At 36.7% G+C, this 17,749-nt stretch overlaps 1 protein-coding gene across 4 annotated transcripts in view; it reads right to left on the reverse strand.

Annotated features, from left to right (window-relative positions):
* Positions 1-17,749, reverse strand: part of SIPA1L2 (signal induced proliferation associated 1 like 2) — a 124,080-nt gene that overhangs the window by 64,629 nt on the left and 41,702 nt on the right. For all 4 annotated transcript variants that reach the window (XM_066546766.1, XM_066546765.1, XM_066546764.1 and 1 more), the window contains exons 3-4: positions 6,496-8,202; positions 227-360 (exon numbers count right to left, since the gene is read on the reverse strand). In XM_066546766.1, coding sequence (XP_066402863.1) covers positions 227-360; positions 6,496-7,960 — 1,599 coding nt within the window. In that variant the 5' untranslated portion in view covers positions 7,961-8,202. The remainder of the gene's footprint in view (positions 1-226; positions 361-6,495; positions 8,203-17,749) is intronic.

The raw sequence follows: 17,749 nt of genomic DNA on the forward strand, positions 1-17,749 counted from the left end.
TTACCTCCTTTTTGGGTGCTCAGCCAAAAAGACAAAAATTTTATGTGGTACAGAAAAGGAAAACTTTGTTCAGGAGCAACTACATTTACTAATGGTACAGGAAACATCCTTTCCCACTAAGAGATTTACTTTCAAAGTTGGTAATGTACTCCCAGACAAAAAACTAGTATCCTAAGCTCTAAGTCAACTTTTCCATTGCTTTGCAGAATTATGGAATGAACATTACCTCACTTGTCCTGAAAACTATACGATAGTTGAACTGAGATCCTTCTTTCTCCTTGGCATCTTCAACCTTTTCCCTCCGGATGCTGACTGCTACAGGTCCAAGATTTTCATCTATTCCAAAGTAGTTCTGATGCTCTTTTACACAGGAATGAATGAAGAGATAAGAGTAAAGTATGAAACCCCTAGAAAATTTTCATCAAACCCCAAAAACATTTCTGCAGCAAGAAAAAGAGATCATTTTTAATTGAACCATGAGGTCTGTGAATACACCAGCTGGTGATCTTCTGAACAGTACAATAAGTGCATAAAGCACAAATGCTAAGTTTGATGAGCAAAATGGTCACTCATATCACATAAATTACTGCAACTGCTGCTATTATGAAATATTTTTCCCTTTTTTACTACAAAGTTAATATTTTTGTTTCCAGCTATAGGAAACTAGTTTGGATAAACTGTATCTACATATAATCTTGAATAAAAGCTAGGAGTCTTCAAACAAATGAGATTTATTCTTATTCTTATCTACAACTTTACATTCCAAGCAGCAACTCGGTCTCAACAAGGGAAAACTGAGTCTAGTAACTCTTCAGCGTTTGATGAATAGTTAAATTCATCCTTGAGGCAACTGGTCCAGTCTGGGAGAGTAAAGCACTATGAGCTGAAGAGAAAGATCGCATCAGAGACCATTTAAGGAGACCAGACACACTCAAATCCATGTGACCAATCAGGACCTGTGCTGAGGCTCCTTTTTACCACCTTTGAAAGGTCATAGTGAGTAGTTACAGTTACCTTTAAAAAAGGGCAAGAGGGTCTGGGAAGCCATAGAACAGCCACAATAAATTTTAGTTCCCAGGGAGATTAAGGAACAAATTCTCACAGAAGATATTTCCAGGCACATGAAAGATACTTGGAAACAGCTTGCATAGATTTAGAAAATGCAAATCATGCATGACCAATCCAGTTGTTTTCTGCAGTGATGTGACTGGCTTTATGGATGAGGAAGGAGCAGTGAATGTCACCCATTTGTGCCTTAGCAATGCTTTTCACACAGTCTCCCATAGTATATCTGTGTAGCTAAACTGGTAAGACAAGGTCTGGACATGCAATTATAAGATGGGTAGAAACCAGCTGGACAGTTGACCTTGTAGGACTGTGATCAGTAATATGAATTGCAATTAGTGGCCAGTTACTAACATGTTTATCAGAACTTGATGGTGGAGGTGTTATTGTTTAATAGAGTTTTTCATAATCTAAATGATGGAATGGAGTTCATCCTCAACAAGTTGCTGGTCTTGACCAAACTCTAAGAGAATAGTTCATGTATTGGAGGTTAGGACTGCAGATGGGTGCAACAGATGAAGGGGAATAACCAGCAGGCTTTTAACAAATCAGCAATATGTGCACAGGGCAGACATAGAAATGCATAATCCTTACAGTTCTAACAAAAGCAGGCAAGGGCAAAGCCACACAAGTAGAGTCCTACAGCTGTAGGGTGTCTGTGCTTCACTTCTCACTCTCCTCTTCCTCTGGAGGCAGCTACTGCTGAGCTGTGACAGCTGAGCTGCATGTGAAGCAACTCTTAAACCACTTGAAGTTTTCAACCTGACACTTTAAAACAAACTCTCACTTTGGCAATCCAAAAAATGGACAGAAAAGGCCTTATGAAGACCAACACAGAAATGCATGTAGAACAGAATAAGCTCATACAACAGGCTGGGAACCCACTGCCTCAGGAGCCTCTCTGTGGAAGAGGACTGGGGACCCTGTGAGCACAGGCTGCAGCAGCCAGCAGGACCTCCCAGCAGAGATGGAGGGCAACCACACTCTGGGCAAGAGCATTGCAGCAGCTCAGGAGAACATTGTGCCTTTCTGTTTGGCACTTTTGAGGGCACATGAGAAGCAGCGTCCAGTTTTGGACAGAGTGGGACAAGGCCAACAGACAACTATGAAGACAATTAGAGGGCTGGAGAATACAACAGATGAGGAAAGGCTAAAAGAAATGGGCTTGTGCAGCTGAAGAACAGATTAACAGGGGAAATAACTGCTGGATCCCACGAGCTGCTGAGAGGTTGTAGAGAAAGGAGAAACAGACTCTTCTAGAAGGTACAAAGTGAAAGAACAAGATGCAACCATCACAACATGCAGCCTCTGAGTGGGGGGAATCCAACAAAAACAGGTCTCCAAGAGAGATTGTGAAGTCTCCATCCTTAGATACTATAAAAAACCTAAAGCCACAGCTAAAGGGAAATAGGTTTTGAGCAACTTATTCAGAACCTACATTTAAAGGGAATTTTAAAGAGGGAATTAGACTAGATGGCCTGCAGAAATGTCTTCCAATCCAATTTATACTATAATCCCGTATTTTAGATAACAATTAATTTACTAATTTCTCCTTAAAGATTGTCTGGATTTAAAAAAAGAGGCATTTTGCTAGCATTTTTGAGCTAGTTTAGTACTTTTTTTAAAGTAATGTATTTATAGAAATGTGAAAAGAAGTTTTTTCCAAAATGTTTTTCACTAAGAAGTTATCCATACTCTCGGAATTAATGCAAAAGAATGAAATAATCCCTACATAAAGGACAGTCTTAATTCTCAAATCAAGTTTAAATTAAGTTTCCAGTAGTTTTTCAAAAGTCTACCTACGATGTATGTAGGTGGTTCCAATCCATCTCCTAGTGGAAGGAAAATGAGCATCAGCACAGTACAACTTTTTTTGGAAGGAACACCTGGAATCAAAGAGGCGCGGGCATTAAATTATCTGCTCCTGCTCTCCAACTACATTTCTTTCCCAGTCTGAGAATTCTACCTGCATGGATAAATAATGTACCTTATGGACTTCCCAGGGTTAAATTAAATCTTTGAGTCTAAATGGGCAATTTTATTAAATGGTACAGGACTTTACAGAGAACACAGAGAAAGGGAGAGAGAGAAGTTCAGACATCAAACACTTCCAGTAACATAAAAGTTCCCCACAGCTGCATGACTCAGGCTTTGACATAAGGTAAACTCCTCAGTAAGAAGTCTAGAGCTTTCCATTGTGATGTAAATCTACAAAATTGTTGCACACAGTTGCTAGATTTCTTGGCTGCAGTATTACTGAGCAAAAAAAATACAAGTGTGTGCAGATACCTACAAATTTCTTGTACAACATGAAAGACACAAACCCAAACACACTATTTATATTCATAAAAAATAAAATAGATAAACCAGAAAAGAAAAGTAGGGAAGCTGAATTAAATTGAATAGCATGGCTACTGATATACTGGGTTTGGGGAACACATTTTCAACTCAAGGCATCTTTTTTTTAATTTCAAAAAGTACAAACTCATTAAACTCATTTAAATGCATTTATGTTGGTTTAAAAGAACCAGTAGGAGAGAAAAGAAGAAAATAAGTGCTATTTTCTAGCTGAGATCTAGAGAGATGCTAAAATATTTGTAATTTTTTACTTTTTCACTTTGAGGAATAGTTGTCAATTTTTCTCCTAATACAAAAGTTTTAGTTGTACAAAACTGAGTTAATAGCAATACCTTGCTAAGCCTGTACATTTCTTTTAGGACATTTTTTCAATCCCATATCAGCAGATAGTGCTAGTAACATTAAATGGTTACAAGCATCCCTCAAATAAAAAGCATGGTAATAATAAACAAGTCTCAAGTAATTATGAGGATAATTGTACAAGGGGAAATGGACAAATCAACGATAATCAAAACAATGAGATAAAAAATATATTCTAGCTTTTGCAATTCTCAACTGAAAACTGAAACAATATATTCAATAAATATAACATATTTTATATCAGTTGCAAAGGATTTGATTTTAACAATAGTTACAAAGCTTATAAATATGCAGTATAAAACTACAACTCATTTCAGAAAACACTGAATCCCAAATCTCACATTTCTTGAAAGGGAATGGAATAATTAGTGCTACACATGCCAGGGTGTTTCTTCCATGCATCTTAAAACAGAAATAAAACTAGTATGCTGACAAGTGCCAATTATAAAACTGTGAACAAAATGAAATGTTCAGAAAGCAATTTCTTTTTCATATATATTTTCCTAAAGGCAACAGAAATCAGTGATAGTATGTAAAAGTAACTATTGTTTGCTCAATTGTTGTTTCATCCTACCACAATGATTTTCACAAAATTAAACTGCACAACTAAATCTAAAAATCAGCTAGGAGAGCTCACTGTCATGGAAGAGCATCACACAGACCCAGTATGAACATAAATGTAGATTTTTCTTTTCAATATTGAAGTTCAGGCCAGCAGCAAGACATCTTGGTGCCCAGTGCAAACTGTCTGGATTATTTCCTCTGTCCACACTAAGTTTTGCTTAGGTGAGAACTGTATTCAATTAGAATTAATGAGATGATTCCCTACATGCTTGATCCCTTAATAGACCAGGTATTAAAAATTAAGATTTTAGTTTCCTCTGCTTGTTCGCCCTGACTTATTGCATCATAAAAGCCATTCAATACAGATTTCTCTCATTTAGCCTCTGTTACTGCTCTATAAAAAGATAATGCAGAACAGGCCATGGCTTTCATATCATTGTAAAGGTGAGAAGGTAACAATTCATTACTGGATATTAAATTAATCATACCATATTTACTTTTGAAGAACTCTGCCTAGAGAACAATTAGTGACAACCTCAGTTTCTGAGTGTTACACTATGTGGGACAAAACTCTGAGAAACTCTGATACTATTTCAGAACAGAAGTTAATAAAAACTAATTATATTCACATCAATTTTCCAGAAAGGTCATTAGGTTTGTTCATAATATAGTATTTAAAGTGGCTTTGAGTATGCATCTGCATTTTCTTTTTATAATTTCTCTGACAAGATTTTTCTTCACAGAAGTGTTCCGCAGTTCAGCACTTGTAACTCATCCAAGATAAAAGCACTTCACAAACAAGTCCTCTTTCATCTGGCTTAATTCTTGTCTCCCCCTTCCTCCTGCCCATCCTGCCACCACCTTTGTCAACTGACAGTCTTCCTTTCATTTTTGTGAATGCCAATCTTTTCTTCTCTCTGGCCCTCAAAAAATGTGTCACCCTTTTGTCAAAAGTTTCACTTCATTGTCTTGCACTCTGACTCCCTCAACACTTTTTATATCATTTACAACCTGTCTAGCTTGGAATCCATTTTGAACCTGTGAATTTACTGTCCATTCCTTGCTTAGTTGTGGGTCTTATTTTTCCTCTTCCATCACAGATCCAGATTCTTCTCTTCCTTGCCTTTTAAGCAGTTTTTTTACAGCTAATATATTCTCAGTTTCTATTGTATTGTGACCAGCACTGAACTGGATCCTCTTTTGAGTCCCTTTTAAAGGGTTACAGGAGGAAGGAGTAACAGCACCGTGCTTATTTCCTGATGTTCAAATATAGTTAGAAAGCAGAGGAAGTATGATTTCAAGAACAAGAATTGAGCTGTAACAGTTTTTTAAACAAAGAAGCAGACTTTTTCTTTTCTTTTAGTAAAAGCAAGAAGATCTAGCTGTAATTCATAATACAGAAAGGACAGAGACAGGTATTTTGGAGTTCTCCCACAAAACCAGGGATTTCATCCACATTGCACAAGCCAGTACTAAATGCAGACTATCAAAGTTGATCACAAAGTAGAAACAGTTTATCTGAATAATGGTTAAAGCCAAGATAATTACTATGCTGACAAGAGTATCCTGGCAGTTTGCAGACTGAACACATCCTAGAAGAAAGGGCTATAAGGCTAGGAGAAAGGCATAAGACATCCTTCTTTATGCTGAAAAACTAAATAACATCAGAAGGTCTCTATTTAAGAAGTATGTACATGTGCATACAATATGAAACTATATCTAGTTGAATCTAGAAGAGAGTCAGAAGCCTCAATAATAAAACTTTCTCTTTTGGAGTCAGCTTTTAGGAAATAATTATTTCCACTCTGAGTATCAGTATTTCCAGTGCATTTACTGGATATAAATGACATCTTTTCCTCCTGCTTATCAAGAAAGTTTGGGTTGGAGAAGTTAACTTACATGCTATTTTATAGAACCCTTCATTAAATCAGTTAATGAACTCACACAGTTATTGCATAACCATACATAACCTACTACTTTGCCCGGAGAGAGCAAAAATAACAGGCTTGATTTCAATAAAGACTTTCAAGATTCTCTGGAATACCTAGGTCTCTCCATAAAGAAGAAGGAGAACAAATTATAATCTTTAATAAACAACTTAAATCTGATGCATGGATACATCAGAACAGTTGCATTAGAAATATTTACCTTTTCCATAGAAGAACTTGCGGTAATAATATGCTCCAAGATCAATGTGTTCTATGATGTAACGCTTCACTTTCTCTCTGTGAATGGACTGGTTTTCCCTTGGTACTTCCAGTACTGAAACACCAGCATTTGTGCAATGGGAACTCAGAGAGGATTCAAAAGAACAACTTTCACCTGAAGAAAAAGATGCTGAATTTGCCCTAGAAAGCGCAATCCGTCTATCTCCTTCCCCACCAGTTTCATTCCTGAAGTAAGGGCAACTCAATACTAAATCATTGCTTTTCCCATCGCCCTCATCAGCATCCAAATTCTCTTTTGAATTGAGGTCCTCTTTGCTTCCCAAAGGAGATTCACAGTTTCCAGTCTGGCCTGCTGGCATCTGAGTTTGTGACGCAGCTGAGGCCCCAGTGGTGATATTTTTTCTTTTTCCTACATTTACTCTGGTAGCCATTGCTTCATTTATGTTAAACAAAACGCTCTGAACATCATAATGTGCAAAACATTTCTGACAGTTCCAAGAACGAACATTTCTGTCAAGTCTATCATCCAGGTCTGATGAAAACTTAAAAGTTTCGTGCTCACTTTTAACTGTTCGCAATTTTCTAAACAGAGATGTTTCTACTGCTTCTGATTTAAGTCTCCTCTTGAAAGATTTCTCCCTGTCTCGACCAATAAGTAGGGCACTATCCATATAATCCAACCCAGAAATCCTGACAAATTCTCCCCTGGAAATCTGTGCAGCAGCATGTAGACTCGGAGAAACCGTAGGATCACAGTGGAAAAACTCAGAAAATCCAAAAGGAGCAAGGGTTTTATGTTCAAAATTTTCCACTCTGTATCCTCTCAGCATTGCAAAAAAATTTTCTCCAGACAAGCCTTGTCTATCAATTGAAGAAGTACTGCCATATTCTCTGTGAAGAGCTGCTCCAGTATTTGGGTTAACAGCATTTTGGTCTAACACATCTTCAGCATCAATATCACTTATTGTCACATCACTGTTGCTTCTTTGCCTTATGGGATGAAGACCCCTTTGAGGTGAATGAACAAAAAGATCTCCAATTGAATATTTTCCCTCTGTAAATTCCAGTTCTAGCTCTTCTTGCTGTTCATCGCTTTGGTCATTTTGTCCATTTGGAAGTACGGAGCCAACACCTTCATAACTGGCTGGAGGTCTGTTTTCCCAAGCAGCTTTACTCAGCTCCTTAGAACAATCCTTTTTGGGAGGCCATTCAGATACCCTTGCTCGAACACCCATTTTAGGCACGGCTGGTGTACCATTTGTTTGATTATTTTCAGCTTTGCTAGAGGCATTTGAAGAAACAGGAGGACCCATGCTACCATTCAAGGCTTTAAGTTTCCTAGCAAAATAATCGTCAGATTGCATGCTTCTTGAAGACTCCCTGAACTTGGAGGAAGTTCTGCTAACCTTGTGCTTATCTTCTTGCAAAGACCTTTGATCACTCATGTCCAGTCAGTGGGAGGAAAACCACTACTATTGCATAAATTTACTGTTACATTTGTTATTACATCGTCTTTTATGGGCCAATAAACTGTGATATAAAAATACTGTTATAGTCTTCCCACAGGTGCAGGCAGGGACCTCAGTGTACCATTTTTGCACAATTTCTATCACGAGAGCAATCTGAAAACATTTCCTTCAGTTCAGATGTATTCAGCTCAGTATTAGTCCAGAAAAATTTCTTAAATCTGTTCATAAGGAAAAGGAAAAAAAAGTGTTAAAATGTTTATACTCAATAACAGTAAGTTTTCACTGTTTCTTGTATACACATAACACCCCATGAAACTGGATGGACCTAAAGTGACTTGCTTTGTATTATTTTCCATCCTTGGACTCCTTAAAACCCAGCAAATGTAGTAATTCCAAGTTTTTCACGCGATTCCACAGGACGTGAGCAGCTTGAACCTGCATCTCTCATGGCTCTCCAGTACATGCACAAGCAGAATAGTCACAGACAATTCTCTCTGCATTCCCTGCAATGCTGACAGCAACTCAGATGCCTACTCTCCATCTGATCACTGGGGTTTGTTCACATAACATCTAAGACACTCTTTTCCAAACTTTCCTGAAAATGGTTAATGCACACAGGAGCGATGGGGCAAGACTGGTAGACGTAAGTAAAATATATGGAGCAGATAGGACCTTATAAAGAGAGATGTGTTTTGCCCCATTTAAAAGAACATTTAAAGATAAGTAATTGTTCCACTATGATTAAGTCAGTGAATTAATGTATTTCGTTTCCTTCCCCTTCTCTCTTCCCAAAGGGGAGGTTTACTTACATTCCTTTCTTTGGAGTGCAAACCATTATTTAGCTGTGTAAAACAGTTACAGTTGTTTCTGTTATATTCTATTCCTCTGGTTGGAAACCCAGACTATTAACCCTGTTGTTGTGATAAAGAACATGTCTCTTTTCTTCTGTAAATAAGAAAAGATAGTAGCTCTATTGATAAGCCTTGATTTGATTACAAAATTGGAACTGTTAGGATATAAAAATACTCTTCAATAGTCCATGACTCATGCTGTGAAGATTCACATGCAGGCACAGTCCATCCATTAATCCATTGCATAAAAGCAGATTAAAGCCAGAGACAAGACAGAATGCTGTGTACTTCTTCAGATTTTATTCCTTAAACAAAAATGCCAACATAACAATCTTTTAAGATGCTGCAAATAAGGACAATATGCATTTATCAGAGACTAAAAAGAAATCATGTTAAATTAGCTTGGAATATGAATTCTCCCTTGATTTCAATTACAAAATGAGGCAACAAGAGGAGTTCAGAAGATGAGTGATTTTTCTCCTGTATTTAATTCCTATAAAAATTCCTTGGAGGATGGGGAGGAAGGATGAGACGAGGGACAAAGGAATAATATAAATTAAAATGTGACACCTTATTTTTATCTGCTTGTCAGAAATCAACCAAAATTGTGTTTGATATAGCAAACTTTAGAAGACTTCTGCAGTGTTGAGGTAACAAACACAAGTTAGACTTCAGCACTCCCATAATGGCTATGGTTTCTATGTGACCAGTAGTAGAAATTGCTGACAGTTTCAAAGACAATGTATCTCTGCAGCCTACTTTCACTCCATAGAAATTCCTTGCTGGCCAATGAAGACAATTAAATAGGTTCCTTACAGAAGTCCAAAAGATTACTTAAACAACTGACATATTCAGAGAAATAGCACTTGAAAAGTGGTAAGTAGGATTTTTAAACACTGCCTTATGAAAATACTATACAAAAAGAAAAATAGTGGTCAAAGAATCATAGAATGGTTTGGGTTGCAAGGGACCTTAAAGATCATCTAGTCCCAACTCCCTGGCACATACAGGGACACTTTCCATTAGACCAGGTTGCTCAGAGCCCCATCCAACCTTGCCTTGAACACTTCCAGGGATGGGGGATCCACAGCTTCCCTGGACAACCTGTTGCAGTGCCTCACCACCCTCATAATGAAGAATTTCTTCCTAATATCTGATCTCTTTCAGTTTAAGACAGTTAATCATCAGCCACTACATGCCCTGTAGAAGTCCCTTTCCAGCTCTCTTGTAGGCCCTTTTTAGGTACTGGAAGGCCAGAATTAGGCATCCTTGGAGCCATCTCTTTTCCAGGCTGAACAACCCCAACTCCCTCACAGTCTTTCCTCACAAGAGGTGTTCCACTGCCTGATCATTTTCATGGCCTCCTCTGGACTCACTCCAACAGGTCCATGTCCTTCCTGTGCCGGGTATCCCAGAGCTGGATACAGGGTTCCAGGTGGGGTCTCACCAGAACACAGCAGAGGGGCAGAATCCCCTCCCTCACCTGCTGCCCACACTGCTTTGGATGCAGTCCAGGACGTGTTTGGCTTTCTGAGCTGCAAGCACACACTGCTGGGTCATGTCCAGCTTTTCCTTCACCAAAAACCCAAAGAGTTCTTTGCAGGACTGCTCTCAGATATGTCAATATGCTCAACATTTTTGGAGCACAAGTAATACTGCAAAGTTAAAATAAAAGAAAGTTCCTTGCAAATTAACATGAACAGCTGAGAGCTTTTTAATCACTTCTTAGACTCTCCTTTATACCATCATAGAAGTGGAAGAAACCTTTGCTATATAAAAACTCTGAAGGAAAACTAAACTATTCCAGAATCATCTTTTCTGTTTCTGCCAGAATATAGAAGAGTGAGAACACACAGTAAGTTTAATTTCACATACTGGGAAAGATATTTAACTTCTTATTAAAGGTTAATACAATTTTCTTTGAAATGATGGTGAATTACATCTTGTAGCCTCCCTGCCCTTTTCTACATAAAAACCATTCATAGAAGTCATTAGTTTATGCATTTTAAAATTATGAAAAATCTCTGAATAATAGGAAAAAAGACATATAAAGTAAGAAAAGGCTGTCTTGAAAAAATTCCATTCTTTTCTTCTCTTGTGTTAGCCTTTTTTCTATCATAAGCATTTGCAGTGTGGCATTTTTCTATCAATCATAAGCATTTGCAAAAGTAGTGAATTGGACCAGGAGCATAATGAAGGTTGAATTGAAACTGGAGATGAGGTGGTGGGAGGCAGAAGGAAAGAGCAATAGATGGACACTACCAGCTCACTTATTTTCAATCCAAATCCACAATGTGATTTAATGTTTGACCTCACAAACATCTGCATTTGTGAAAGGCATCAGAGCCTGAAGGCCACGGGGAAGCAAGACTTTTTGTGTTTCTTCACTGTTAGTGGTGGTAGCTTAAATACCTGATGAAGAATGGCCTGAATATTTTAACAGAGGTGCATTGCAAAAGACACTACTTTAATAGAGAATTCATTTTCTTTACAGTGCAAAGCTGGTGTGACAGAAGACTAAAAAATGCCTGTTTGGAAATGAAGGTTGATATTTTATTGGAAATAGTAATGTTTGAAGAAGTGATGCAATATATTTAAGACACATTGTTAAATTTTTTTTCTTAATCTGAAATTGGCCTAATTGAAAAAAAAGTCTGCCTGGTTTTTAACATGACAGACCCTTTCTGTAAATTCCTACAACTCAGCACAGTAGCATGTTCTGGCTCACAGTTGACTTACGCTCATGGATGGCACTATAATCTCATGTTATCTGTTGTTAAGGATTTTCTCTCTCCACAGTAAGAATTTACCAACTCGCAAATATTGCACTGATGTTGACACGTTGACACTATTTATTGTAAACCTATTTTTTTTTTTTTGTTGCTGAATTTAGTAAACTATTACTTCCACAAAGAACGATGTCAATGTAATCATGAGTACTCTTCTCTTCAGACCTGTACAGCTCTTTTGGTCAAGTTCTACACTTCCCTCTTTTCATCTTACCCTAGCATTGAAGAATGGAATCAGTGACAGATAAGGTCAAAAAAGAAAAGCTGGATGCCTACCCTGCTGTTGTGCTCCTGCCAACCCTTCCCACTAAGACTGCTGGATGTTATGCAAATAACTTAAGTTCCTTCCACACAGCTACAAAGGCTTCCTTCTGAGCTCAATACAGCAGCTGGTTTGTTAGCTACAGTTACAGTTCTTTAACATGGAATGATTCCAAGTTTCCTGGGGACCTGGATACGTGCCCACAAATGTTCCTGTGCCAGTAGCGGAGCAATGAATGAGAACTGTGCTATTGGACTATCCTGTCAAAAGGAGGTTGTTTGGTAATGCTGCCTCATGTCAGCCTTGATAGATGCAAATGAATTATTTAAGAAGTCTTTCTGTGATCATTTTGTTGATCAAGACTTTGGAAATCTGCCCCTATTATTATGTAATGCTATCATCCTAAAAAAGAATGCATAATTTGGATGAAAGCATTAATCTCTACTATTTATCAAGATGACAATTCTATACACCATGACTCTCAAGCTCTACTAATCTTTAAAAAAATGTGAAGTGCAATTTGATAAAACTGGAGTACAGGCAGTAATAATATGCCAAAAGCTGAAGACCTGACATTTAATTTGCATTCAATTGGTTCTACACAGCATTTTCTGTGTCTCCCTCCAGTTAGTTTCCAGTCTTCAGAGAAACACAGTGTGGTGCAGTAGTGTTATGTATTTGGCCCATAGAGCAGAGCAGCAGCTACACAACTGCCACTTCATGGGAATCTGAAATTTGCAAGAAAATTCTGCACATGCTTTCAAGTGCAATGAAAAAGAAGAGTTCAAGGGACAAATGAACATGGTTCCTAAGCTGCCTGTATTTCCACAAGTTCTAGAAAAGATAACTCACTGAACAAATGTGTCACAAGATATGTCACAAAGATCTGTCACAAAACTAAGATCATTACTGAAAAAAGTAAATAATTTTTGAAAAATTACAAAATAGTAGAAGAAACTTTTTAAATTCAAGTTCCAACTTGTGGGTTTTTTTTAAACAGACTATGTTAGCAAGTATTTTTAGATTTATGTATTTTAATATATCTGTTAACAGCATCCATTTCTTAATGATTTCCTTAATATTCTTAATAGTTCCTAAAAGAACTATGCAATTTTCAGAAGCAAAGTGACAGCCGTGCCTGGTTTCCCAGCAATGTTATTTGTGTGTTCAATTCAGAGAACTCTGATCACACTAAACTGTGATATCATATCACATGACAGTTGATTATGATGTCACACAGGAGACTTATTACTGCAGATAGTAGTATGAAAAAGAAAAATGAAAAATTAGTTCTTCATGTTTTTGCCTTTTTTCATGCAAATGTCTTTAGAAAATGATGATATTTAAGCATAATTGTCTTTAAATAGAATATTTCTTTCAAAGTTTTCCATAGGGCTCAGTGGATATTAAAGAATAACACTAAACTATAATTGAGCTACTTATTCAGATTGCAGCTGTGGAAAATGGATTGGAAATAATACAATGATCAAATTATAAGCAGAGCTCATGAAAAAAATGGTTCAAATTACTGTACATCAAATTTACAACTAAAGCTATAACTACTACAGTATAAATGGTTACTTCAGCTATGCATATTTCAGATACTTGATTAATATGCAGACATGGAAAAGAGGCAGAAGAACGATGGGAGGACCCTCATTTGGCAAATAGAAATACAGATGAGCTGCTCTGTAGTGAATATTTGTTGCACACTTCCTTAGCTATGCTGTATTTCTTTACATTTATAGTCTCTATGAGTGAAATTTCAAAGTAGAAAACTGAAAAAACCCTGTTGTTGAAATAACATAGTTACAAAATGTATCCACAAACAATCACGAGGAGTGGGAGGGAGGGAAGGAGCTATACCTAAGAATGACAACAGCCTACATGATTCTCAGTGCTGGTGTAAGACCCTCACTTTTCTTAGCAAAACAGTGGAATTGCACTAATTTTGGACTGGTACAAGATCTTGGGTAAAAAAGAAATAAAAAAGCATACTCTGTTCTTCAAACATAATTCCCTCCTCAAACAAAGAAAATGGCAGATGAACATAAATACTGAGAAAGAGACGCAACAGAACTTTGAATTCCACATCTGTTTGGTGCTGTTCAGTGAAAGGTATTTTACTTTTAAGGGAGAGACCTCTCCAGCCAAAACTTTCTCCTTCACCAACAGGCTGAGAAAAATCTGATGACCATCTATAGAGATAATTGTGTAAGAGGTAATAGCAAATAGACCCTTTGAAATGCTAAACTTGCTCATCCTATGGTGAAGATCCCCCAACTGTCATCTTGGCATCTCCAGAGAAAAAATTTTAATAAATCTCACCTTCCAACTGCTAAATATAAAACTCAATACTATGCATCAGTTTGGTTATTTTTAAATATACTGCATCCATTCAGTGAAAAAAAACCAACAAAAAAGGCCATTACAAAAGATGCACTTTCTTCACTGTAAGTCATTATACCAAAGAATATCTATCACAAAGTTTCCGCAGTTTCCCTTTAGCTTATCTTCTACTACTTTTCCTGAATATGTGGTCCTACATATTTTCCTACATCTCAATTCATGCTTTGTTTAGTTAAAAAACACTGCTTAAGTTTTTCATCCAGCAACTTAGGTTATCTTCCAGTGAACATGTGTTTTATACAGAGCTGTTACTGACCATAGCCTTACTGTCATTTATTTTAAACCTTGTTAGAAATCACCTTCTGTTACTAAAAACTGCATTTAGATAAATTTGTGACTGTTTCAGCACTGCAATTTCTTAGACTATTTATACCAATGTTCTGTTGTTCCATTAACACAAGACTTGACAGAGATACATTAAGGCTAATTTGATTTCCAGAACCAATTGGATATTGTCCTATTCTTACAGCTCTTATGCAGAGTTCATCTACAAAACTGGAACTGAAGCTGTATCTTATTCAGGTTGAACCATGTAAAGTAGCAGAGTTTAAACAATAGCAAAACTGCCACTGAAAAATACACTGAGAATATTTCATTTCCATTCTTCCAACTCAGTTCAGTTATTTTTAACTGAAATGATGAAACTTAAAATATAGTAAAGCCTACAACATAAAATAATTAATGAAGTAAAAAGGAAACTTTTTAACAGGAAGTCTTAGACCAAAGAACTGTTCCAAGAAAAGGTTGAAAATTCATACATAAATCTTTTATATATATGTAATTGACCACCTATTATTCCAGGGGGAAGGGACATGCACCAAACTCCTCATAGATTATTATTATTAACTGATACTAATTTTTTACAGTCTTTAATAATTGCAAATAGAAGTTATTTGACCTATCAGTCAAATTCTGGTATCAGTGAAAATTTTTTATAATTTCACATATTCTAAACTCTCTTTGTTTTCTTTCATTCTTTCCATTCAAGAATCTAGATATCAAAGGGCAGGAATAACAAAAAAAGTACCCAACTTATTGTGTATTAAATAATCTGGTTTCTTTAGAGAGACTAAAAAGACATCCAGAATGTAATTTACATAGAATCATCCAGTCTGACGTACTAAGACACTGCCCTACTTTAAAGAATTTAGAGATACTTATGCCTGTTCCGCCAACATTTCACAATAATTGCAATTTTCTCATAAATAGAGTCATCTTTAAAATACTAGTAAAGCAGAATTTTAATTCTAGTTTCATCTTTGAAAATGAAGAGTCTTCAACACATAATGATATAGATGTTTCATAAACAAGATTCACACAAAAATAGCAGTCAGCAGATTAATACAAATAAATTTTGCATAATACTTTATACGTTCAGTGTAGCTCAAGATTTTAGAAAGAAGGAAGCAAAAATCTGTTTGCATTACGTGTTCTTTTCCTCAGCCATAGATCCAATTCAGTAAGGAGTTCACATTAGACAAAGCAGGAATTATTCTGAAAGGGTAAGGATGACTCATTTTCAATTATAATACAGAAACACTGCATTGAAGCAAGTTCTACTCAAAAAGCAACAACAACAAAAAAAACAGTGGTCTCCTCAAACAAGCTGGACAACATCTGAAACTTCAGTGGAAAGAGAATTGTCTATAGGCTCAGAAATTGTCAAAAGTCAAACTGTCAGAGGATTGTTGAATGTCAGAGGATTGTTGCAGGCCCTTCCTGCATGAATGTATGCATTCTCATTTAAATTGCATCATCCACAAGGCAGGGACCATTCCTTTGTCCACTGTACAGGATGCCAAACACCATGATAACCCACATGGCAAACAAGTGGACCAAGTCACTGTCAGAGGCAAAGCTTAGAAAGATAAAGACAGGACTCCTGCAGCTTGTTCACATTATTCAAAGACAAAGAACAGGACAACCAATTGTATGAGCACCTGGATAACAACACCAAAAGAGAAATACAGCACCTGTGAATCACCTAGCAGAGGAGTATACAGAAAGGAGCATATTCATATTGTATGTTGAGAAAGAAACATACATGTGCTCCATTTCAAAACAAACTTTTTACCTTTGAGTTGTTAAGAAACATTTGCAAGTACTACAAATGTTGTCTTTTATGCAGTTCTTATAGAATACTGGCAGAAACAAAAAGCAACTCAGTGATTTAGAAGAGTACTGCATTATTTCAAAACAAAGAAAAGAACATATTGTACACCTTTTCCCATAATTAGTCACATCAGAAATTATTTCTTCTAATTCTAGCTCAGTGCACAGAATTGAAATTCCAATTGAAAAGCACTCTGCCTAAGAGCAGGCATAGAGAAAACTAGATGAAAAAACCCACAAGAAGCAACCCACTTAACATTAAGAAATGTCCATTTCATAAAAAAAAGTCACACTGTAAGAATTTTTAACAAATTGCTACAGATGGAATGATGGGATTGAAAAAATAGAAGTAGTTGAATAATATCATTATCTGAGTTATCAATCTTCAACATTTAAGGCTTTGTGAATGAAGACAGATTTTTAACTGAAAAATACGCTCAAATAAATTTCTGACAATGCACTAGCACTGTATTTTCTACAGTTTTTTTCTACAGCTTTTGGGATATATATGTCAGGCTGTTCCCACATAGTGCATACAATTGCTTTTGATTATTCTGAAAAAAATAGGAATTCTGGAGTTGGCACCTCTTTAGCTATCTGAAGAAATGGGTTTTAATTAGAAGTTGATAGGAAAGTAGAAATGTCCTAACATTTTGACTGTTGTTTCACATTCTGAGGTAGAAATTTGGAAGCAGGTTCAGAAGCTAAACTGAAGTTGAACAAGGAGTCTAGTACTGCAAAAGGAGATATTGTTCAGAAAGAGAGAACAAGATTGCAAGCTTTGGCTTTTCAGAGTCAGGATGTCACAAAAATTTGTGAGGCAATTCCACTTTTCATAAGTCTAGTACAGTGAGGCCCAAAATAAAGCTTTTTCATCCACTCAGTGAAAAGATAAAACAATGCATCTATTAAACAGCTGAGGCTGCCTATTCCACAAAAGAGGTTTCAGATGCTGACACTACTCAAGAAAGCTTTTGAAATGTACAAAGCCATTTTTAGCCAGAACAAGAAAGTTCTTTTACATATTTCCATCGTAACTGCATTTCACAGTAAAAATGCTGCTCAGGCAGGAGCACTGATCAAGCCTGCCACGCTCACACCAGTGATGTCAGACCTAAGCACTCACTTGGATTCCATGGTATGACCTTACAGACCCAAACACTGGGCTTAGCTCCAGAGATCACCAAATCCCTCCAAACAGCAAACCACTTACAACATCAATGCTACTTCTACTGGAAATACTCGCTCCAATGGGTACAGCTTTTAAAAGAATCTAATTTTTTCAAGCAGAAAGGAAGAGCCTCCCTAAAGCAAAGACACACTCAGTACATCGGTCAATGAA

This window comes from Molothrus aeneus, chromosome 3, assembly GCF_037042795.1.
Source record: "Molothrus aeneus isolate 106 chromosome 3, BPBGC_Maene_1.0, whole genome shotgun sequence".
Lineage (NCBI taxonomy): Eukaryota > Metazoa > Chordata > Aves > Passeriformes > Icteridae > Molothrus > Molothrus aeneus.